This window comes from Schistocerca serialis, chromosome 2, assembly GCF_023864345.2.
Source record: "Schistocerca serialis cubense isolate TAMUIC-IGC-003099 chromosome 2, iqSchSeri2.2, whole genome shotgun sequence".
In the NCBI taxonomy this organism is placed as follows: domain Eukaryota; kingdom Metazoa; phylum Arthropoda; class Insecta; order Orthoptera; family Acrididae; genus Schistocerca; species Schistocerca serialis.
In genome coordinates, this window is record NC_064639.1 from 956,959,307 (window position 1) to 956,984,328 (window position 25,022).

Below are 25,022 nucleotides of genomic sequence, written 5' to 3' on the forward strand. Positions count from 1 at the left end.
GCACGATGTGTTCCATTTTCACAAAGTGTCACGGCAGCTGAATCCTGAAATGAGAGAACGACGTGCTGATGCTTGTGAAGACCTTCTTCGGCGCTTTGAACGAGAAGGTGATGCCTTCCTTGCAAGAATCGTTGCTGCGGACGAAACCTGGATTCACTTCCACCAACCGGAATCGAGTGTCTTCCTCATCCACCATACTCACCAGATTGCCTCAAGTGATTTCCATATGTTTGGACCACTCAAAGACGCAATGTGAGGAAAGAAGTTCCGTTCTGATGAAGAGGTACGCCACGCAGTGCATGAGTGGTTGCGCGGACTACCAAAAGAATTTTTTTCTAAAGGAATTTATGCACTTTGTAAAGCGCTGTAGGACTTGCATTGAGCATGGGGGAGATTATGTTGAATAGTGATACTGCTTTATACCACTTCTGCACAATAAATAATATTAAAAAAAACATTTAAGGTTTTCATTTGACTCTCCCTTGTAACATTTCTACATCACAGATCAATAAAATGATGATAATTAAAATGTTACAAACAATAGTAACAGTAGCGAAAGAAGTGGAAGTATGGTCTTGCATTTCTCTAATTCCATTTGGAATTATCATTACTGGTTGTAAATTAATAACAGCAATATTACTACTAATAACAAAAACATAGTAGTAGTAGTAGTAGTAGCAGCAGCAATAATATTGACAAACGACTACACAGATCCAATCCTGAGTAAGGATACGAATCTGAGATAAGATGTAACGCCTTCTACGACATGGAAGTTGAGGTCGACTGTCTCAGTTAGGAACTGTGGCAAAGCGATGTACCTAGTTGTAAAACAATAGATCATTAACTTCCTTGAAGCTAGAGATATAATTCAGCTTCCTGATACCGAACACAGTATACTGCCTGCTGGGAATGCAGAAGGAGGACGGCGTAGGTTATCTTCAATCAGAAAGGTTCCGATCAATTAGTAATAAAAGTATGTTTATTAAATACGAAGACATACTCAACTTAAATGACACTTCTTTTTATGAAATGTCCAGCACATTCAGACAATTGAAATTATTACAGACAATCAGACAATTGAAATTATCACAGATTCTCTGAAATATTTAGAGTCCTGTCACTGTGTTTCTGAGTAATGTCTACGTAGTCCACAGCTGGCCTACGATACCTACGGAGCCTAAGTCTTGGACACGACGGACGAACACTGCAGCTTGTAGACTCGGCGGTAACTGGAGACTGTACACGACTCGGGACACTGAAGAGAACTGTCCGCCGTAGCCCAGTGCATCGATCAATCTCTGTCTACACACGTGATGCCCGTGGGTTGGCAGCTGCGACCACTGGCGAACCTCGGTATAGTTCGTTCTGCCAACCCGTGCTGCTGCTGCGCTATGAGTGTTTCTAGCGCGGCTTATTCTTTGGAGTCGCGAGTATCGACACCACACTATCGGGTTATTTTACTTGTTTATGGAAAATATATTGCATTTGTAGAAATTTAAACAGAAGTTCCATTCAGTACACCAACTGTTAATATCGTGCGTGACTGTTTTCGTGAATGTGCTTCATAAGTTACCTCAAGTGCTGCAAAGTAGCAACTACAGATCATTCGTTACAGTTGAATTGTACTATATGTAGCTTTATGCTATTTTACCATCCGATACAGATTTCATTAGATGACAAGGCTTACAGTCTGAGTCATTATACATAAATTTGTCGTGCTCCGTTTATACATACAAGAGCCAAATTTTTGTGACGAGGGTATACAGCATATGGCACCAAGCTTGCCTGGTTGTTCTTTTTAGGATACATTGAGCAAATTTAGTGAAATATCTATGCTAGCACATTCACCACATTGTAACTGCTCGTGTGTTTATTTTTCATTTCAGCGAAACTTGCTGTCGCTAAGACATTTATATCATAAAACAAGAAATCTGAGAAATAAAATGTTACTAAAATACATAATACCACTGGTAACGGAACCTAACATCTTTGGTTCAGATACAAAATGAAAATGACTTCTTGCTTCAAAAGATGAGGCCAGCTGACTCAGCGCTACTGGGATGCGGCTGAAAAATGTTTGCTGCCCATGTGTGCGTCTCAGCTTCAGTTCATTGATATTTTTGATAATAAACTGAAGCTGAGATGCAGACCTAGAAAGCATTTTTCGGCCGCTTTCTGTGAAAAGTGAGTTGGCTGTACAAATTGTTTGTAGCACGAACCACAATAGCAGCAGGAGTAGTGAATAACGCCCCAGTCTGCAAGCCTCTACGACAGTAGAGTCTCATAGCTAACCAAAGCGATGCGTTGATTTGGCACAACCTCTCAGACAAGAGTGTACGACAGTCCGATGGCAATTCCAACTCCATTTGTCATGCTCGAGACCACGGAGTAGGTGGAGAGAGTCCTCGTCGTGTACCACGGGTAGATGCCGGTCTTCTTGAAGACGATGTTGACCGTGTACTTGTAGCCCCTGTAGGCGTTGAAGTACTGACCGACTGGAGGCGCGCCGTTGAGCGTAGCGTTCCTGAGCGGGATGTCCAGTTCCTGGCCGAATCTGGCGGTGCCGTTGAAGGAGCCAGACGCCAACAAGTAAGTCTGCGACCCGGAACCGCTCGCGAGTACCGTCTCGTACACGTAAATGTCAACCTCCTCTTTGTACGATCCACTCGTCCATGGACCTGTTAAAAGAACCAACAAAGAAGCTGTGATCCGGAGATTGCTGTGTATCTGGATCAGTTTCAAACAATTTTATTTAATTGTATGTCCTGACAATGTGATTACAAGATCCTCGTCTCTAACTGAAAATAACACACAGGGCGAGAGAAGGGTGGCTTTTCACATCTGCACTAATCAGTCAAAACATTATGACCATTGCCCACCATGAGGTTGGATGCCGCCTTGTGACGTTGCGGACAAGTAATGCGCTATGAAAATTATGTAAGCACAGGAGAGGTGGATGGGGGATCACCCTAGCGAAGAAATGGGCTGCATATAAGGAAACGGACTGAGATCAGCGACTTTGTCAAGGGACAGATTATTGTTACGCAAAGGCTGTGAACGAGTATCTCCGGCGAAGCTGGTCGAATGTTGACGTGCTATTGACGTGAGCTTCTACTGAAAGATCCGTACCTAAAGACTGGAAAATTGCTCAAGTCACACCAACACCCAAAAAGGGAAAGAGGAGTAATCCGCTGAATTACAGGTCCTTATCACTAACGTCGATTTGTTATACGGTTTTGGAACACATACTGTGTTCGATCATTAGGAAGTACCTCGAAGAAAACAGTTTATTAACACATAGTCAGCACGGGTTCAGAAAATATCGTTCTTGTGAAACACAACAAGCTCATTATTCTCGTGAAGCAATGAGTGCTATCGACAGGGGAAGTAAAGTTGATTCCATATTTTTAGATTTCCAAAAGGCTTTAGACACGGTTCCTCACAAGCGCCTTCTAACCAAACTGCGTGCCTATGGGATATCGCATTTGTACGACTGGATTCGTGAGTAAAACAGAAGTAATATACGACGTTTCCCAAGGAAGTGTTATAGGCCCTCTATTGTTCCTGATATATATTAACGACATAGGAGACAATCTGATAAGCCGTCTTAGATTGTTTGCAGATCTGCAGATGATGCTGTCATTTAGTGTCTTGTAAAGTCATCAGATGCCCAAAACGAATTAGATAAGATATCTGCATTGTGCGAAAAGTGGAAATTGATCATCAATAAAGAAAAATGTGAAGTTATTCATATGAGTACTAAAAGAAATCCTATAAATTTCGAGTACGTGGTAACTCACACAAATCTTAAGGCTGCAGATTCAACTAAATACTTAGGGATAGCAATTACAAATAATCTAAATTGGAACGATCACATAGATAGTGTTGTGGGTAGAGAAAACCAAAGATCGTCAGAACACTTAGAAGGTGCAACAGGTCTACTAAAGAGACTCCTTACGCCACGCTTGTCCCCCCTATTCTGGAGTACTGCTGTGCGGTGTGGTATCCGCATCAGGTGGGACTGACGGATGACATCTAAAAAGTTCAAAGAAGTGCAGCTCGTTTTGTATTATCATGAAATAGGCGAGATAGTGCCACAGACATGATAAATGAATTGGAGTGGCAATCATTAAACCAAAGGCGTTTTTCATTGCGACGGGATCTTCTCATAAAATTTCAACCACCAGTTTTATCCTCCGACTGCGAAGACATTCTGTTGGCACCCACCTACATATGGAAGAATGATCATCACGATAAAATAAGAGAAATCAGGGCTCGCACAGCAAAATTTAAGTGCTCGTTTTTCCCGAGCGCCGTTCGAGAGTGGAACGTTAGAGAGACAGCTTGAAAGTGGTTCATTGAACCCTCTGCCAGGCACTTTATTGTGAATAACTGGGTAATCACGTAGATGTAGATATAGAAAGATAGTGAGATTGCTACTAGGCACTAAATGGTTGCACGTCCACGACTCTTCACAGAACATGGGCTTCGGAGGCTTGTCTGCTCTGTAAAGTAGGCTAGGTGGTGATCTGTGGCATCTCTGCCGAAAGAGCACAATGCTGGTGCACGCACAAGTGTTTCAGAGCACACTGTTCATCGTAGATTGTTGAACATGGAGCTGCGCAGAAGACCACCCCTACGTGTTGACATGTAGGGGTGGTCGATCACTGGAATAGAGTCAGCTCTTCGGGTGAATCACATTTTTGCTACACTAGGTCGATGGTCCTCCCCACAGACGTCGTCATCGAGGTAAACGGCGGCTCTGAATGTGCAGTGTTTCACGGACGCAGGCTGGTGAGAGCCGTACTACGCTACGGGAGACTTCTCCTGCACTTGTATGGGACTTGTGGTAGTAATCGAAGACACGCTGCCAGCTGCGAACCATCTTTATGCTTGATCTCTTTCCCGACAGGTGATACGATCTTCCAGCAGTATAACCGCCCGCGTCTCAGAGCTAGAACCGTTCTATAGTTGTTTGAGGAGCATTATAGTGAACTCATGTTTGTGTCTCGGCGACCAAATTCGCCTGATGTAAATCTTGTGGAGCCCATCTAGATCGCTATCGGGTGCCAACACCGCGTACGCAGGTCAGCGGCCCGTTATTAACGCTGATTACATGACCTGTGCGTAGACATCTAACGCCACATACTTCAGTAAGCCTGTCAACAAACTGTCGTATCCATGATACGCAGAATCAGTGATGAATTTCGTCCCAAAAACGGGCAAACAAGCTATTAAACAGGTCGTCACAATGTATTGACTCATCAGTGTATGTTGATGGTGAAATTTTGATTTTATGTCACGCAGCATGTCCATGAGTGCCCTTACAACATACAGTCTATTTGTTTGAAAGATGTCTGATCTCAAAAGCCAAATTGTTGCGACGACTCCTCTACAATAGTAGTTTTCTGCAGGATACAGGGTGTTGCAAAAAGGTACGGCCAAACTTTCAGGAAACATTCTTCACACACAAATAAAGCAAAGATGTTATGTGGACATGTGTCCGGAAACGCTTGAGTTCCATGTTAGAGCTCATTTTAGTTTGTTCTTCCACCTATGCTCAATGGAGCACGTTATCATGATTTCATACGGGATACTCTACCTGTGCTGCTAGAACATGTGCCTTTACAAGTACGACACAACATGTGGTTCATGCACGATGAAGCTCCTGCACATTTCAGTCGAAGTGTTCGTACGCTTCTCAACAACAGATTCGGTGACCGATGGATTGGTAGAGGCGGACCAATTCCATGGCCTCCACGCTCTCCTGACCTCAACCCCACTTGACTTTCATTTATGGGGGCATTTGAAAGCTCTTGTCTACGTAACCCCGGTACCGAATGTAGAGACTCTCCGTGCTCGTATTGTGGACGGCTGTGATACAATACGCCATTCTCCAGGGCTGCATCAGCGCATCAGGGATTCCATGCGACGGAGGGTGGATGCATGTATCCTCGCTAACGGAGGACACTTTGAACATTTCCCGTAACAAAGCGTTTGAAGTAATGCTGGTACGTTCTGTTGCTGTGTGTTTCCATTCCACGATTAATGTGATTTGAAGAGAAGTAATAAAATGAGCTCTAACATGGAAAGTAATCGTTTCCAGACACATGTGCACATAACATATTTTCTTTCTTTGTGTGTGAGGAATGTTTCCTAAAAGTTTGGCCGTACCTTTTTGTAACACCCTGTATATGGCTATGTCGACACAAATATGTGATGTTCCTCATTGACAAAATCAGTTTGTCAATTACCTTGTCATGTAGCAAGTCTGTGCAGTAAAACAAAATGAATGAAGGTAGATACCGATGTCAACACGAAGAGAGAGAGACAGAGAGAAAGAGAGACAGACAGGCAGGCAGGCACAGAGACAGATTGTGCAAATTGTAGCTCAGTCTACGAGGTCGTGCTAAAAATTAATGGATCCACTTTTTTATGTGAAACCCCTTAAGGCTTTTTAAATGAAACAAATAATATTAACATTCTACATCTTGATTCTTCATGTCTACATAGGGCCTATTTGTTTCACCCTGGCAACGAACATATTTCTTCCATTGAGAGACCAGTTTGTTAATACAGTCATGTTTGACTTTGTTGACGGAGCTACAACCTCACCTCTGTTTGCACTGCTTCATCACTAGCAAAGTGAAGTCCTCGAAGGTGCTCTTTAAATTTTGGAAACAAATGAAAATCGAATGGGCCCAAGTGAGAACTGTATGTAGGATAATCGACGACAATGACCCTATGGTGTCATATGGCTGCAGATGTCGCACCGGTCGTGTGTGGTATGGCATTGTCATGCTGAAGGAGAGGGTGCTCCATGTCTGGATGGAATATTTCGAATTCGAAACTGGATTATAGCACACTGTTTCCCACGCACCGACATATTTCTTTTAGTTACATTGCAGACTGCGATGTTGCACGCTGTAGTTCGGAGCCCTCTAGCGGCAGACGGCTGCTAATAAGTAGACATGAAGAATAATAAATAATGTCGTCTGGCACGACGGCCTGTTGCAAGTCTCTCAATTGGACTCCACTTAGGAGACTTGCTTGCAGTTACAGAATATCAATAAATTTTGTTTCATTTAAAAAGTTTTAATAATGTTCAAATAAAAAGTTCGGATGCGTTACTTTTTAGCATGCTCTCGTAATGGGGAATTTATTTATTTTATCTAGTATACGGTTTTACAGACGTGTGGAAAAACTGGTAGAAGCCGACCTCCGCGAAGATCAGTTTGGATTTCGTAGAAATACTGGAACACTTGAGGCAATATTGACCCTGGCGCACAAATTATTCTCGGGATTGATTTTTTTTTTGTGTGTGTGGTTTTAGGGCGCACAGCTACAGTGGTGATTAGCGCCCAGTTCTCAGGACTGAGACCTGGCTGAACCCTGAGATAGGAAGTTCTGAAATATTTAGTGAGGGTTGAAACGTGTATCGGAAAGACAGATTAGACACCGTAGGAGGTGGTGTCTTCATTGCAGTTGACAAAAATAATTATTAATTGTAAATTAAAAATAATAAATTAAAAATAATTATTAATTAAGTTAATTGTAGCGTGTTATTACCGGCCACCAGGCTCCACTGTGACAGTTCTAGAATCATTCAAAAGGAGTCTACATTCAGTATCGTAGAAGTACCCGGATTATGCTATATTAGTCGGAGGCGACTTCGACCTACCTAGTATAGACTGGGATGTCTATGCATTCAGTACAGATTGTACAGACAAGCCGTCGTGTGAATTACTTTTGAACACATTATCCGAAAACTGTCTTGAGCACCTAAATCGACAGCCAACGCGTAATGGAAATATTTTAGATCAGGTAGCCACGAACAGACCAGACCTCATCGACGGAGTCAGTGTTGAGACAGGGATTAGTGATCATGATGTTGTCATTACGACTATGTTTCCAGAATGAGATTTTCACTCTGCAGCGGAGTGTGCGCTGATATGAAACTTCCTGGCAGATTGAAACTGTGTGCCCGACCGAGACTCGAACTCGAGACCTTTGCCTTTCGCGGGCAAGTGCTCTACCATCTGAGCTACCGAAGCACGACTCACGCCCGGTACTCACAGCTTTACTTCTGCCAGTATCTCGTCTCCTACCTTCCAAACTTTACAGAAGAAGGAGACGAGATACTGGCAGAAGTAAAGCTGTGAGTACCGGGCGTGAGTCGTGCTTCGGTAGCTCAGATGGTAGAGCACTTGCCCACAAAAGGAAAAGGTCCCGAGTTCGAGTCTCGGTCGGGCACACAGTTTTAATCTGCCAGGAAGTTTCATTACGACTATGGTTACGAAAGTTAAAAAGTCGGTCAAGAAGGCTAGCAGAGTATTCTTACTTTAAAGAGCAGATAAGCAGTTGTTAGCATCCCACTTAGTAAATGAATCGACTTCATTTACTTCCCGTACGATGGACGCGGAAGAATTATGGGCAAATTTTAAACACATTGTAAATCACGCATTGGACAAGTATGTGCCGAAAAAGTGGGTTACGGACGGAAAAGACCCACCGTTGTTTAACAGCGCAATTCGGAGAACGCTCAGGAAACAAAGGCAGTTGCACTCGCGGTACAAGGAAGATCGGGAGAATGAGGACAGGCAAAAGTTAGTAGAGATTCGTGCTGCTGTAAAAAGAGGGATGCGCGAAGCATTCAACTACTACCACAGTCATACCTTAGCAAAAGATCTTGCTGAAAACCCAAGGAAATTCTGGTCTTACGTAAAATCGGTAAGTGGGCCGAAGGCTTCCATCCAGTCAATCACTGATCAGTCTGGCCTGGCAACAGAAGACAGCAAAACGAAAGCTGAAATTTTAAATTTAGCATTTGAGAAATCTTTCACGCAGGAGGATCGTACAAACATACCGTCGTTTGAGTCTCGTACAGATTCCCGTATGGAGGACATAGTGACAGACATCCCTGGGGTTGTGAAGCAGCTGAATGGGTTGAAAACAAATAAATCGCCAGGTCCTGAAGGGATTCCAATTCGGTTTTACAGAGAGTACTCTACTGCATTGGCTCCTTACTTAGCTTGCATTTATCGCGAATCTCTTGCCCAACGTAAAGTCCCGAGCGACTGGAGATTAGCGCAGGTGACGCCTGTATATGAGAAGGTTAGAAGGACGGATCCTCAAAATTACAGACCAATATCGTTAACATCAGTTTGTTGCAGGATTCTCGAACATATTCTCAGTACGAATACAATGAATTTCCTTGAGACAGGGAAGTAGCTGTCCGTGCATCAACATGGCTTTAGAAAGCATCGCTCCTGCGAAACGCAACTCGCCCTTTTTTCACATGATATCTTGCGAACCATGGATGAAGGGTGTCAGACGGGTGCCATATTCCTTGACTTCCGGAAAGCGTTTGACTCGGTGCCCCACTGCAGACTCCTAACTAAGGTACGAGCATATGGGATTGGTTCCCAAGTATGTGAGTGGCTCGAAGACTTCTTAAGTAATAGAACCCAGAGAGTGTCCATCGGAGGTGAGGGTATCGTCTGGAGCGCCCCAGGGATGTGTGGTAGGTCCACTGTTGTTTTCTATCTACATAAATGATCTTTTGGATAGGGTGGATAGCAATGTGCGGCTGTTTGCTGATGATGCAGTGGTGTATTGGAAGGTGTCGTCGTTGAGTGACGGTAGGAGGATACAAGATGACTTGGACAGGATTTGTGATTGGTGTAAAGAATAGCAGCTAACTCTAAATATAGATAAATGTGAATTAATGCAGATGAATAGGAAAAAGAATCCTGTAATGTTTGAATACTTCAGTAGTAGTGTAGCGCTTGACACAGTCATGTCGATTAAGTATTTGGGCGTAACATTGCTGACGGATATGGGACATGCACGTTATGGCAGTTGTGGGGAATGTGGTTGGTCGTTTTCGGTTCGTTGGTAGAATTTTGGGAAGATGTGGTTCATCTGTGAAGGAGACCGCTTATAAAACACTAATAAGACCTATTCTTGAGCACTGCTCGAGCGTTTGGGATCCCTATCAGGTCGGATTGAGGGAAGATATAGAAGCAATTCAGAGGCGGGCTGCTAGATTTGTTACTGGTGGGTTTGATCATCACGTGAGTGTTACGGAAATGCTTCAGGAACTCGGGTGGGAGTCTCTGGAGGAAAGGAGGCGATCTTTTCGTGAATCGCTACTGAGGAAATTTAAAGAACCAGCATTAGAGGCTGACTGCAGTACATTTTTAATGCCGCCAACTTACATTCCGCGGAAAGACCACAAAGATAAGAGAGATTAGGGCTCGTACAGAGGCATACAGGCAATCATTTTTCTCACGTTCTGTTTGGGAGTGGAACAGGGAGAGAAGATGCTAGTTGCGGTACGAGGTACCCTCAGCCATGCACCGTACGGTGGATTGCAGAGTATGTATGTAGATGTAGATGTAGATCTTAGAAGCTAGATTAGGATAAGTCAAACCTACGTTTCTAGCATTTGTAGACTTAAAGAAAGCTTTTGACAATGCAGACTCTAATACTCTCTTTCAAGTTCTGAAGGTGGCAGGGATAAAATACAGGGAGCGAAAGGCTATTTACAATTTGTACAGAAATCAGATGGCAATTATAGGAGTCGAGGGACATGAAAGGGAAGCAGTGGTTGGGAAGGGAGTGAGACAGGGTTGTAGCTTCTCCCCGATGTTATTCAATCTGTATATTGAGCAAGCAGTAAAGGAAACAAAAAATGGCTCTGAGCACTATGCGACTTAACTTCTCAGGTCATCAGTCGCCTAGAACTTAGAACTAATTAAACCTAACTAACCTAAGGACGACACACACATCCATGCCCGAGGCAGGATTCGAACCTGCGACCGTAGCAGTCGCGCGGTTCCGGACTGCGCGCCTAGAACCGATAGACCACCGCGGCCGGCAAAAGGAAACAAAAGAAAAATTCGGAGTAGGTATTAAAATCTATGGAGAAGAAATAAAAACTTCGCAGATGACATCGTAATTCTGTCAGAGACAGCAAATGACTTGGAAGAGCAGTTGAACGCAATGGACAGTGACTTGAAAGGAGGATATAAGATGAACATCAGCAAAAGCAAAACGAGGATAATGGAATGTAGTCGAGTTAACTCGGGTGATGCTGAGGGAATTAGATTGGGAAATGAGACACTTAAGTGGTAAAGGAGTTTTGCTATTTGGGGAGAAAAATAACTGATGATGGTCGAAGTAGAGAGGATATAAAATGTAGACTGGCAATGGCAAGGAAAGCGTTTCTGAAGAAGAGAAATATGTTAACATCGAGTATGGATTTAGGTGTCAGGAAGTCGTTTCTGAAAGTGTTTGTATGGAGTGTAGCCATGTATGGAAGTGAAACATGGACGATAAATAGTTTGGACAAGAAGAGAATAGAAGCTTTCGAAATGTGGTGCTACAGAAGAATGTTGAAGATTAGATGGGTAGATCACATAACTAATGAGGAGATATTGAATAGAATTGGGGAGGAGTTTGTGACACTACTTGACTAGAAGAAGGGATCGGTTTGTAGGACATGTTCTGAGGCATCAAGGGATCACCAATTTAGGATTGGAGGGCAGCGTGGAGGTTAAAAATGGTAGAGGGAGACCAAGAGATGAATACACTGAGCAGATTCAGAAGGATGTAGGCTGCAGTACGAACTGGGAGATGAAGCAGCTTGCACTGGATAGAGTAGCATGGAGAACTCCATCAAACCAGTCTCAGGACTGAAGACCACAACAACAACAACATGGCTAACAGAATTATACTTTTTAATTACATACAATTCAATTGATACAAAAAAGATAAAATGATACAAAACAATACAAGAAGCTGCATATATATATAGATATCTATGTATAAGTAATAATGAAAGCTGGAGAAGCGGCAATAGCTAAAAGATGTCCAGATATCCATTTTCCATCATAGTTGGATATTCAAAGACTCCAATCTTTTAATTGCTGCAGGTGTGGCGTCCACGAGATCTTTCCAAGTGCACATGAATTTTCTTCTTTGGCAGCCGTGCAAAATGTGCTCCTGTGTCTGTTACGACGTTCCGCAGTCGCTTTACTCATCATCGGTAATTCCCTATTTGTGCAGCATTGCTTTGGTCACGGCGAGGCCAGTTCTGATACGGTTGAGAGAGCTCCATGTTTTTCTTGGTTAGTTCGCTCCCTGGTGTTGGATGGCCTTATCTATTTTATCCAACTTCTTATGCGTATGGAAAGACGTCTATGATTTTTCCACTCATCTTTCAGATTATAGCTTTTTGCGGCGAGTTAGCCATTGTTTACCCAGCTTTATTCTGTAGATTTTAGTCGGAGCGTGGTGAACTGTTTAGCGTTTCATGAAATGGTAAGTCTCTGGGGCTTTTGAGTTTTATCAGTTCATTTGTTACTGCCTGTTGTCGTCGGAGACTTGAAGGGGCAGTATTGGCGATTATTGACCGCCACTTTATTGGTGTGAATTTAAGAGTTCCTCTCCCGATCCTCATGGTGTCATTTAGATGGATACCTATTTTGTTGACATGGCAACTTCTACTCCGAACGGAAGATCAGTATTTGATGGCAGGATACACAAGTGCTTGTGCTGCAGTTCTTAAGGTGTTTGCATTAGATTCCAAATAGGAGCTAGCACCAACCAGTTTTATTAATATTTTATTCTTGATTTTAGTGTATATTCTATTAGTTCTAGGTGTTTCCTAAATGCCAGGGATCTATCGAGAGTCACATCAAAATATTTAAGATGTCGACCACGTCGTAATTTTTTTGTTTGTTTGTTTGTTTCGGAACGTTAATTCAATTCTCTGTTTGCCATTCTCCTGGTAAGGTGTAAAGAGCTGACTTCTTTTTTAGTAGGGTCCGGGCAAAGTATCCACTTTCTGTATTAATGGCCTGTCTTTCCTAGAGCGTGAGTAAGTGTTTGTTCACCTTCTTCTACTATACTATTTTGAGTCGCTGTCGCTAGATCGTCGACGAACCGAAAACTATGGAATCAGTGGCGACTATGTCGCTGGTGTACAAGGTACAAGGTAAACAAAAGCGAGGATAGAACCGATCCCTGTGGGATACCGTTCTTTGTGGTGTAGAATTTACCCGCAGTTTTTTAGGGATATGCAACAGAGCGATCGCATAGGGTCAGTCATAGAAAAAGCAGGTGGCAGACATAGGTTCATTGGTAGACTACTAGGGAAATGCAATCGGTCTACAAAAGAGTTTGTTAGGAGCACACAAGTGCGACCCATGCTGCACTATTACTCAAGTGTGTGGGATCCGTACCAAATAGGACTAACATGAGATATTGTATGTGTATAAAGAACAGATGTACAAATGACCACTGTTTTTGAGCCATGGGAGAGAATCATGGAGACGCTAAAAATCTAAACTGCCAAGCACTTGAAGATAAACATAAACTGTCCTTCGATAGCTTACTTGCAAACTTTTAAGAACCAACTTGAAGTGATGGATTTAGAAATATACTCCAATCCCGTATGTTTCGCTCCAGTAGGGATATGAGATTAATTACAGGGTGTGCAGAGGTGTTTAAGCAATAATTCTTCCCAGACTCTACATGTAACAGGCAAAGATTGTGGGACTAACCAGGGATCGAGCCCCGAACCTTTGGAGCTCGAGCCTGGCACTTAATCAATTTGCCACTGATTCCGTAACGACTGAATACTTTTCAGATACTTCGAAGCCATTAACTCTGTCCCTACCTGAGCTCCAGAAGTTGAAGATCTGCGACGGGATGATGATAGACGTTAGGTTGACTACGGAGGCAAAGTACCACGTCTCGTTGTGAGGTCCTGACGTCGAGCTGTAGAGCAGGTCGAAGTCCTTGGGGCTGCGCACCACCTCCTCATAGCGCGGATACGGTGCCACTGTAATAGCAAGAGCATACTTCTCACCTCATCCGTTGAGAAGGTCAAAGGTAGACCCTGGAAACATAACTTTAAAAATTCCAGAAGGTATGTAAAGTGTGTACTGCTTCTGCAATCAATCATAACATTACTCTATCGTCCTTCATGATCACCATAAAAATCTCAAACATCTGTCGGTGTCCATGCAAAGTGCTTTGAAATTCACTTAATTCGTTGTTTTGAATTCGCGTCCCACTTGTCTGTTGGTGCCAGCGCTGATCACGCATTCCTGGCACGGGCGAGGGTACACATGACTGGTAAGAGTGTCGAATACAGCGTCACGCCTTGGTTAGGAGTGGCGTTGGCTGAAATGGGTGTCGAGTCGCAGGTGAGTGAAGTAAGCGACATCAACTTGGAGCCAGCACTAGAGGCCATGGACAACAGCAGGCAAGACTTCTTATACAATGAGGTGCCAAAAGTCTTGGGATACCTTCTAATATCGTGTCGGACCCTATTTCGCCGCCGACCGCAGCGGATCTAGTCGCTTCAGTCCGGAACCGCGCTGCTGCTACGATCGCAGGTTCGAATCCTGCCTCGGGCATGGATGCGTGTGATGTCCTTAGGTTAGTTAGGTTTAAGTAGTTCTAAGTTCTAGGGGACTGATGACCTCAGATGTTAAGTCCCATAGTGCTCAGAGCCATTTGAACCATCTGAACCTCTTTCGCTGGGCGTACTGCAGCACCTTGGCGTGGCATGGACTCAACAAGCGGCTGCAAGTCCCTTGCAGAAATATTGAGCCACGCTGCTTCTAGAGCCGTCCATAATTGCGCAAGTGTTTCTGATGCAGGATTTTCTGCACGAACTGACCTCTCGATTGTGTCCCACAAATGTTTGATGGGATTCATGTCTGCGATCTGAGTGGCCAAATCATTCTCTCGAACTGTCCTGAATGTTTTTCAAACCAATCGCGAGCAGTTGTGGCCTGGTGACATGGCGCATTGTTATCCATAAAAATTCCATCGTTGTTTGGGAATAGGAAGTCCTTGAATGGCTGCAGACGGTCTATGATCGGTTCGGTTGGACCAGAGGTCCCAGTCCATTCCATGTAAATACAGTCCACACCATTATGGAGCCACCGCCACCTTCCACAGTGCCTTGTTGACAACCTGGGTTCATGGCTTCGTGGGGTCTGCGCCACACTCTAATCCTACCGTCAGCTCGTACGACCGGCACGCCTTCCCTCTCGGGAAGCAGCGCGTTAGACGGCGCTGCTAACAGGGCGGGCTAAGTGGACATGACTGCACACTGCTCACAGTAAAATCTTGCAAGATAACTTCTTTCTGATTTGACGGGGATGCACTTAAAAAGAATATCTCGTTGTAGAAGGGACACATTTGACAAAGGCAGTCCATTTTCCTAAGCTCACTGGCGTTAAAGAAAGTGTGATGTTTAAAGAATTCACCGTGGCCTTGCAAGAACTGAAAGAATAGTTTTATAAATGTTTTGAGGATATTGTCAGTCTTCCATCTCTTTTCGAACTGTTTTCGAGAACATTTGCCATTTCAAGTTGAAGGCACCCCTATACATGTATGGATGTAACTAATTGACAGGTAACATAATTCCAGTTTGAGCGTAAATTTTTTTTTTTTTGTTGTTGTTAAAACCGTCCAGTATGTCTAATTGCTCTCCTCAGGTAGATTTCCCAAGTTTCCATAATGAGGTGCCAAAAGTGGTACAATATTCCGATCCACACAATTCACAATTATGTTAAAGATCTTTCTCGGTTATGAAACTAAGTAAGTCAGTTATGAAAATGTTAAACATGGCTGCGAAACAGTAACTATGTACATCCGAAGACGTTGAAAAATCAGCTAACCAGTTGCCCTTTGAACTAGGTTTCCATATTTGTAAAAATATCTTCTTCAGAAATAGTGAGCCTTGTTACATCACATGATGGTACATTCGATTAGATGAAGCCGAGCCGCTCTTTTCATATATAAAATTGACAAAAGAAGCTTATTTAGCTTATTTTGTCAATTTTATATATCAATCTCTCGCCCAGCGTGAAGTCCCTAGCGACTGGAAAACAGCGCAGGTGGGACCCCTATATACGAAGGATAAAAGAACGGACCCGCAAAATCACAGGCTAGTGGCCTTAACTTGAGATTACTGCAGAATTCCTGATGATTTTCAAAGTTTGAATACAACAAATTTCCTTGCCACGGGAAAGCTTCTGTCCACAAATATACCCTGATTTAGAAAGCATCGCTAGTGCGAAACTCAGCCTGCCTTTTTCTCATTTGATATCCTGCGAACTATGGATGAAGCGCAAGAGGCAGATCCCATATTGCTAGATATCCGAGAAGTGTTTGTCATAGTGCCCCAATGCAGACTGTTAACGAAGGTAAGAGCATATGGAATAAGTTCACAGATATGTGAGTGGCTTGAAGACTTCTTAAGTAATAGAACCAAGTACTTTGTCCTCGATTGCGAGTGCTCATCAGAGACAAGGGTATCGTCGTCAGTGTCCCATGGAAGTGTGCTACGACCCCTGTTGTTCTCTAAATTGATAAATGATCAGACGGACGGGGTGAACAGCGATCTGTTTACAGATGACTCTGTACAGTATACGAAATTGGTGTCGTTGAGTGAGTGTAGGAGGATACAGGGCAGATGGGTAGTATATTTGGGGTGATGAATCGCATCTTTCACTAAATGTAGAAAAAATCAAGGTTAAAGCAGACGAGGAGGAAAAACAATCCTGTAATGTTCGACTACAGGAGGGGTTATAAGAATTTTTTTTTCCTTCTTAATTTGTAGCGAATCCCAGTTTCTTGCCTTAACTGCGTAGGCAACTTCCCAAAGATATTTGATACAGAATACAGATTCCCCACTCTGAACATTAGGCAACGGTTCATTCCAGTTTTCCACTTCATCAGAATCACTCCAAGTGGAAGCTGCAACGTTACTGTTGAACAGGCCGGATTAAATGTTGTCCTAGGGTCTCGAATTAAGTTCAGGTTCCATGGGATGATCACAAGTTTCATTTCTTGGTATTGATATCTAGGCCCATTAATTACTGTGTTCTCTAATTACGTCGATTAGTTGTTATAGATCCTCTGTATCATCAGCAATTACGACAACACAGTCATTATAGTGGATATTGTTGATCCACTTTCTGTTCATTTCTAAGTCTGATATCCCTCAGCCCTGTGTTGCCACTCACCTGATTTGTCTTGAGTTGAAGACAGCTTATACGAAGTTACCCACACAGTTTCGTTGCAGTATACGTTTTCAAAACATTGTACGTTATTCTGAACTACAAAACCGAGCGGCTACATTATTTTATGATGCTATATGCGATCAAAAGCTTATTTATTATCTATAGCAGTTCTGGACAATATTTTCGTTGCAGCTAATGCCTTTCTGGTACCCAGCATCTGTCTAAACCTAAATTGTGCTCCTTTTATCTCTTTGTAATGTTTCTTCTGTAGTCTTTAGTGTGTTTTTAATTTATAACTCCTAATATAAGATTATGATCTTCTTATTTGAAAAAAAATAACGATTATTCGAGGTAGCGAACTGTCTTATAAATGATATTAAATATGTTATAACTGGATATAAGACCTCTTCCGTCTAAAAGTTTCACATCAGAAACTATTATCACAAGTCAAAATCAATTTAAATATGAGAAAATTACTCTCCCGCTGACCAGTATTACATTCTAAACCAGCATGATTCTTTTCACGTACAGCATTAGAACTGTCTGCATCTGTATTGCGTATGCCACCATACGGTGCATGGCGGAGGGTATCTTGTACCACCACTAGTCATTTCCTTTCCTGTTACCTACGTAGCAGCCGGCCGAAGTGGCCGTGCGGTTACATCTACATCTACATTGATACTCCGCAAGCCACCCAACGGTGTGTGGCGCTACAGTCTGGAACCGCAAGACCGCTACGGTCGCAGGTTCGAATCCTGCCTCGGGCATGGATGTTTGTGATGTCCTTAGGTTAGTTAGGTTTAACTAGTTCTAAGTTCTAGGGGACTAATGACCTCAGCAGTTGAGTCCCATAGTGCTCAGAGCCATTTTTGAACCTATGTAGCAATAGAAAAACGACTGTATGCCTACGTGCGAGCCCTGTTTTCTCTTGTCTTCGTGGTCCTTACGCGAACTGTACGTTGATGCTAGTGGAATTATTCTGTAATCAGTCTCAAATGCCGTTTCTCTACATTTTCTCAACAGTGTTTCGCGAAAAGAATGTCCTCTTCCATTCAGGAATTCTCATTTGAGTTTTCGAAGCATTTCCACAATACTTGCGTGTTGTTAGAACCTACCGGTAACAAATCTAGCTGCCCGCCTCTGAACTAATGCGATGTCTTTCTTTAGACCGACCTGGTGAAGATCCCAAACACTCGAGCAGCTCCCAATAACGAGTCGCACTAGTGTTCTATACGTGGTCTCCTTTCCACGTGAGTTACGTTTTCCTAGAATTCTCCAAGAAACTGAAGTCCTCAATTCTCCTTCTCTATTACCTTTCTTACATCCATGTTCCGTTCCCTATCGCTTTCCAATGTTAAGACTAGATATTTAATTGACGTGGCTGTGTCAAGCAGCGCACTACTAATATTGTATTCGAGCATTATACACTACTGGCCATTAAAATTGCTACACCAAGAAGAAATGCAGATGATAAACAGGTATTTATTGGACAAATATATTATACTAGAACTGACATGTGATTACATTTTCACGCAATTTGGGTGCATAGATCCTGAGAATCAGTACCCGGGACAACCACCTCTGGCCGTAATAACGGCCTTGATACGCCTGTGCATTGAGCTAAACAGAGCTTGGATGGCCTGTACAGGTACAGCTGCCCATGCAGCTTCAACACGGTACCACAGTTCATCAAGAGTAGTAACTGGCGTATTGTGATGAGCCAGTTGCTCGGCTACCATTGACCGGACCTTTTCAGTTGGTGAGAGATCTGGAGAATGTGCTGGCCAGGGCAGCAGTAGAACATTTTCTGTATCCAGAAAGCTCCGTACAGGACCTGCAACATGCGGTCGTGCATTATCCTGCTGAAATGTAGGGTTTCGCAGGGATCGAATGAAGGGTAGAGCTACGGGTCGTAACACATCTGAAATGTAACGTCCACTGGTCAAAGTGCCGTCAGTGCGAACAAGAGGTGACCGAGACGTGCAACCAATGGCACCCCATACCATGACGCCGGGTGATACGCCAGTATGGCTATGACGAATACACGCTTCCAATGTGCGTTCACCGCGATGTCGTCAAACACGGATGCGACCATCATGATGCTGTAAACAGAACCTGGATTCATCCGAAAGAATGACGTTTTGCCTTTCGTGCACCCAGGTTCGTCATTGAGTACACCATCTCACGCGCTCCTGTCTGTTCAAAACGGTTCAAATGGCTCTGAGCGCTATGGGACTTAACATCTGTGGTCATCAGTCCCATAGAACTTAGAACTACTTAAACCTAACTAACCTAAGGACATCACACACATCCATGCCTGAGGCAGGATTCGAACCTGCGACCGTAGCAGCCGCTCCTGTCTCTGATGCAGCGTCAAGAGTAACCGCAGCCGTTGCTGCTGCAAACGTCATCGAACTGTTCGTGCAGATGGTTGTTGTCTTGCAAACGTCCCCATCTGTTGACTCAGGGATCGAGACGTGGCTGCACGATCCGTTACAGCCATGCGGATAAGATGCCTGTGGTCTCGACTGCTAGTGATACGAGGTCGTTGGGATCCAGCACGGCGTTCCGTATTACCCTCCTGAACCCACCGATTCTATATTCTGCTAACAGTCATTGGATCTCGACCAACGCGAGCAGCAATTTCGCGATACGATAAAACGCAATCGCAATAGTCTACAATCCGACCTTTATCAAAGTCGGAAACTTGATGGCACGCATTTCTCCTTCTTACACGAGGCATCACAACAACGTTTCACCGCGCAACGCCGGTCAACTGCTGTTTGTGTATGAGAAATCGGTTGGAAACTTTCCTCATGTCAGCACGTTGTAGGCGTCGCCACCGGCGCCAACCTTGTGTAAATGTTCTGAAAAGCTAATCATTTGCATATCACAGCATCTTCTTCCTGTCGGTTAAATTTCGCGTCTGTAGCACGTCATCTTCGTGGTGTAGTAATCTTAATGGCCAGTAGTGTAGGTTTGTTTTTCCTACTCATGTGCACTAAGTTACATTTTTCTTACTGCCATTCATTACGCCAACTAAAAAATTTGTCTAAGTCATCTCGTATCCTCCTACAGCCACTCAACGACGACACCTTGCCTTATACAATAGGGTCATTAGCAAACAACCAGAGATCGCTGCTCACTCCATCCGTCACATCGCTGACGTACGTAGAGGAGAGGAGCGGTCGTTATACACCTCTCTGGAGCAATCCTGACGATACCCTTGTCTCTGATTAGTAATCGCCGTCGAGGACAACATACTGGATTCTATTACTCAAGAAGTGTTTGGGCCACTTACATATCTGGGAACCAATTCCGTATCCGTGAAACTTCGGTAACAGTCTGCACTGTAGCACCGTGTTAAACGCTTTCGGAAAATTAGGAATATGGAATCTGCCTATTTTCCTTCATCAAGGTGAATTTATAAATCTGTTTTGATTTGTAGACAGAAGCTTTTCCGTTCCAAGGAAACTGGATATTTAGGCAACCTCTTCCCACGTATCCTACAGTAGCACTACTGCTGAGGATAGATGTGTTCTACACGGGACGTTAAAGGTCGGCAAGCGTTGGACAGCCGACTGTATCGGACAAGAGATAATTCTAAACTATAGCACTAGTGACAGCACCTGACGCATCACTAAAATGTGAGATATGGGGGAACAAGGCCACTCACATGATTTTGAGTCAATGCAACAGAACTTTTCGTAGTGGCAATTTATCTTTTCCTATCTAGTTTTTTGGTGCACTTGGGCGTGTTGAGTTTTGTTTGCAAGTAAGTAACATCACATTTTTTGTCTATCTTTAAATATAACTGGTATTGTTGATTATATTTCAGACTGTGACAATGATTAACCCAAGTAATAAAAACGAGAATGATAAGCTATCAGAGCAGTACGTTTGGGTTGTATCTGACAAAGCAATTTCGGAGCGTACCGTAAAAAGAAAACAGATAACACATAAACCGCTAAGGTCACAGGTTCTAATCCTGCCTCGGGCATGGATGTGTGTGATGTCCTTAGGTTAGTTAGTTTTAAGTAGTTCTAAGTTCTAGGGGACTGATGACCTCATAAGTTAAGTCCCATGGTGCTCAGAGCCAATTTGTTTTGAGAGCATAGAATTTGTTTTAGGAAATAATAAGTTTTCTGTAGTGAGGTTGAGTATGAACAGTTAACAGTGTTGTACGATCGTGGTAAAAATTGAAATAGGCAGCTTGTGTCTTTCAGTAAAGATGAGTTCTTAAATCCAGTGTGCACACAGGCCGATTAAATGAAAATAAGCATCGGTTCAATAAAAGAAAAATTAAATCTGTGAAGATTAGTACTAGGCCTATGATTTTATGATAAGATGAAGATATGATGCCGAGGACGGCTGAATCCACGAGTTTGCAACAAGCAGTTGCAGGTTCCAGCAACGAAAAAATCGATAGATACCTAGACAAACCAAGCGAGTTGATGGACAGGCTCAAGTTTATAAGCATTTACGATCCAGTTAAAACTTTTTGCAGTAAAAACTTCTTTTCTATACACTACAATTTAATATCTGATGCAGTCCTTCAAAAATTAAAACGACCAAACTGCGAAGGGTGAAAAAATACTTAAAAATAAACGAAAGTATATTCTTACTACACAGAATTTTACAATTCTATTAGTGGGAAAAAGAAGCTTCGCTTCACATCACTGAGACATTCCAGAACATTCTCGAATCTTCTGGAAGATTCTAAGTATTGTGGAACATTCTCCAACATTCTGGAACGTTCCAGAACGAACGTTCTGGCCAGCAGGTCACTTCGGCACACAATTTACAGCTGTTTCAGTGACTTGCCATAATAATTCCAATAGTGTGATATCCTCTTTTGGCACCCACAATCTTCGAACTACAGTTCTGAACCGAAACTGTCTTCACGATGGGGCAGGGACTGCTCTCGTACCATATCGATTACAGCGACACGCAAGGACAAGCTACACTTTCATTTATGATATACATTAGTTGATTAAAACTATCTTGATACCCTTATGTAAAGTGTAATTGAGCACTAAATGACACGAAAGGTTGACGCACCAGTTTTAAGAGAGGCACGGAGCGTTGTGTTGTCAGTAGAGAAGAAACAACACCAGAATTTGTCGGTCACGCGTGCTGATTGACATAGAACGTGGACGAGTCGCCTGTTGTCATCTGAGGAAAAAATCCATCAGGGACATTTCAATCCTTGTAAAGCTGGTGATGTGATGGTGAAGAGGAAACGCGGAGGAACGACCAAAGCTAAACCGAAACCAGCACACCTTGTTTAGTGACTGACAGGACCCGTGGAGCATCGCGGAACGTGGTTGCAAATACCGTATCATATCGACAAGTTGCACAGTACTATCAACGAGTGTGTGTAGGAAATCAAAACTAATGAGCTACAGTGGTCGAGCATTCCTCACACGCAACACATTGCTGTAGTCTGATGTAACGTAAAGAGCGACGCCACTGGACTGTGGATGACTGGAAGTGAATAATTTGGAGTGATGAACCATGCTGTATCCTGTGGTAATCCGATTTTAGCATTCGGATGTGGTGAATGATATCATGCCATCAAGTGCAGTGCCACAGTGGAGTACAGAGAAGACAGTATTAGGGTATTGGGGTGTTTTTCGTGGTTAGGGTGTGGTCCCCCCTCAAATGGAAGGATATGAACACATTGTACAAAACTGTGTACTACATACAGCAGAGGAACAATTCGGAGACGACGACAGTATCAGTATGACAAACACCTTGTCATAATGCGGCATCTGTGAGGAAATTGTTTATTAACAATAAATTCCTGAAATGGGCTGGCCTGCCCAGAGTTTCGACCTGCCCGCAAGATAACATCTTTCGGATGAGTTGGAACGTTGACTTTGCTCCAGACCCTAGTGTCCAATATCACTAACTTCTCTGGTTTCGGGTCTTGCATAAGAGAATGGACTAGCTTTTATCTTTAAACATTCAGACACCTCGTTGAAAGTGTCCCAACTAGGATTCTAGCCATCATAAAAGCGAAGAGCGGACACACACCATACTAATATCAACTAATAGATGTCCGGATACTTTCGATCAGATAGTAAAAATGAAATGTTGTGTGGCTAGGGCCTCCCGTCGGGTAGACCGATCGCCTGGTGCAAGTCTTTGTAGTTGACGCCACTTCGGCGACTTGCGCGTCGATGGGGATGAGTTGATGATGATGAAGACAACACAACATCCAGTCCCTGAGCGGAAGAAATCTCCGACCCTGCCAGGAATCGAACCTGGGCCCCTGTGCATGGCATTCCGTCGCGCTGACCACTTTTTTCCTTGATCTAATTTTGTTCGTTATTGTTCGTTGTATTTGTTCGGGGCGGACGTCCCACGACACCTGTTCAAGTTCATCGTTGATCCGTTCACTCAGTTGTTTTTTACTACAGGAGGCAGCTAACACGCTGAACGAAGTCGCTGAACTACCTTGCCGGCGCCAGTCAGTTATCGAGGTGAACATCATCAGACAGTGCATATTGACTAAGTAAGGTATCTTCATGTGAAGAATGTTCAATACAACTTCAAAAAATATTACGTTTTGGAAAAACTTACAGATTCGATAGTACCCGACATACCTGTCATTTAAAATAGCACCTTAGTTCCATTGCTAAGATTGTGTCTCTCTTACCGAATCCTGCAGCAACCAGCACAAGTGCGAAAACCAGGCTCTTCATCATTGCGGCTGGAAGCAAATACTTGACAGATGCCGTTCTGCGGTCTCCTTTATACGGCGCAACTATTTCCTTCTGCAGCGGAACAAGATTATCTCTAAGACCTTACCGACGAACTAGGTCGTAAATGTTGCGTACTACCTTCGTCACACTATCGGATTACATTGTGACATACGGCATTAGTGTTCCTAAAACAAGGTGGAAACTGCAGCCGAGTGCTCGCACTACACTGCGAGATAAGTGACGTAAACATGTTTTTGGAATCGCTGTGCAAACTCGGTGAGAAGAACAATGCCGCTCTAATGCTGGAAGAATCACTGGGTACAGCCTCTTCGTTTCCGAGAACAAATCGTAGCGAGAACCATTAAGGTCGTGACATTTTCTAAAATTAGATACTATATGGGCAAGTTTTCTTTGACGCTTTCGAAGAGGGACAGTGAAGGATAGTGAGGCGCGGAGCAAGGTACCATAGGAGAGGGCGGGGGAGGGGGGGTTCACTCTGCACTTGCCTCATACTGCGCTGCCAACCAGCAAAAGTGGATACGCAGAGTGCACACAAGACACAGATTCGAGTGGGCTGAGGGTGAAGGTGGTGTAGGAGAGGAGGACATGAGGTCGTGACACTTCTCCCCCCTTCCCCAAAAAAATGTTTAGTAAAAGCGTTTATATGAATAAGTTCACATTTTTAAATTTCCAATTTTTTCCATACAGTATTATGAGAACTAAGACTCTCGAAAATGGGAGGTCTATGAAGTTACAACCTCAGTTTAACAAAGGACACTGGTCAGCCACCCTCCAGCAGGTGAGCCTACGCAGACTGGTTTTCTGCCTGCCTGCCTGCCCTTGGGAAACATTCCAGCCAGGAAAAGGCGCCATTCGCAGCCTGACCAAACCTACTGCCAGCAACAAATCTGACATATTTTGGGAGGCAGAGGGAAGTCAATACAGAAAGAGATAGATGCTACACTAAGAAAAGAACAAGACAGACTGACTTTCACACACTTAAGTGAAAATCTTCACTCATTCTATGCTAACACTGACATTGTCTGCAGACTTGTGTTCACCATCTTAGAGCTAAGTGAAATGCTTATAATGGGTTGAGTATACATCGGTTTTATACCAAATAAATCATGAGATTTTCAAAGCTGAGAAAGTTTGTTGCTATTGTATTTGTGAATATGTCCTATTGATAATTGTCTGACATAAGCTACTTTTTGGTAGTAGTTTATTTTCCTAGACTAGTTTTGGGTGTTTCCAATCA

The 25,022-nt window shown here is 43.4% G+C and overlaps 1 protein-coding gene across 1 annotated transcript; it reads right to left on the reverse strand.

Moving 5' to 3' along the window:
* Window positions 1–712: 712 nt before the first annotated feature.
* Window positions 713–23,767, reverse strand: LOC126458336 (uncharacterized). Its single transcript, XM_050095301.1, has 3 exons — window positions 23,719–23,767; window positions 13,688–13,852; window positions 713–2,678 (listed from the first exon to the last, which is right to left on the reverse strand). The coding sequence occupies exons 1-3, from the start codon at window positions 23,765–23,767 to the stop codon at window positions 2,323–2,325; spliced, it is 570 nt and encodes a 189-aa protein (XP_049951258.1). The 3' UTR covers window positions 713–2,322.
* Window positions 23,768–25,022: the final 1,255 nt, after the last annotated feature.

What these genes read in the sequence shown, in the direction of transcription:
- LOC126458336 (XM_050095301.1), bottom strand. Translation starts at nt 23,767, where the DNA reads ATGATGAAGAGCCTGGTTTTCGCACTTGTGCTGGTTGCTGCAGGATTC. An exon ending in GCTGGTTGCTGCAGGATTCG is followed by an intron (nt 13,853 to 23,718) that starts GTAAGAGAGACA and finishes TTGCTATTACAG; the next exon opens with TGGCACCGTATCCGCGCTAT. An exon ending in CTTCAACTTCTGGAGCTCAG is followed by an intron (nt 2,679 to 13,687) that starts GTAGGGACAGAG and finishes TTCTTTTAACAG; the next exon opens with GTCCATGGACGAGTGGATCG.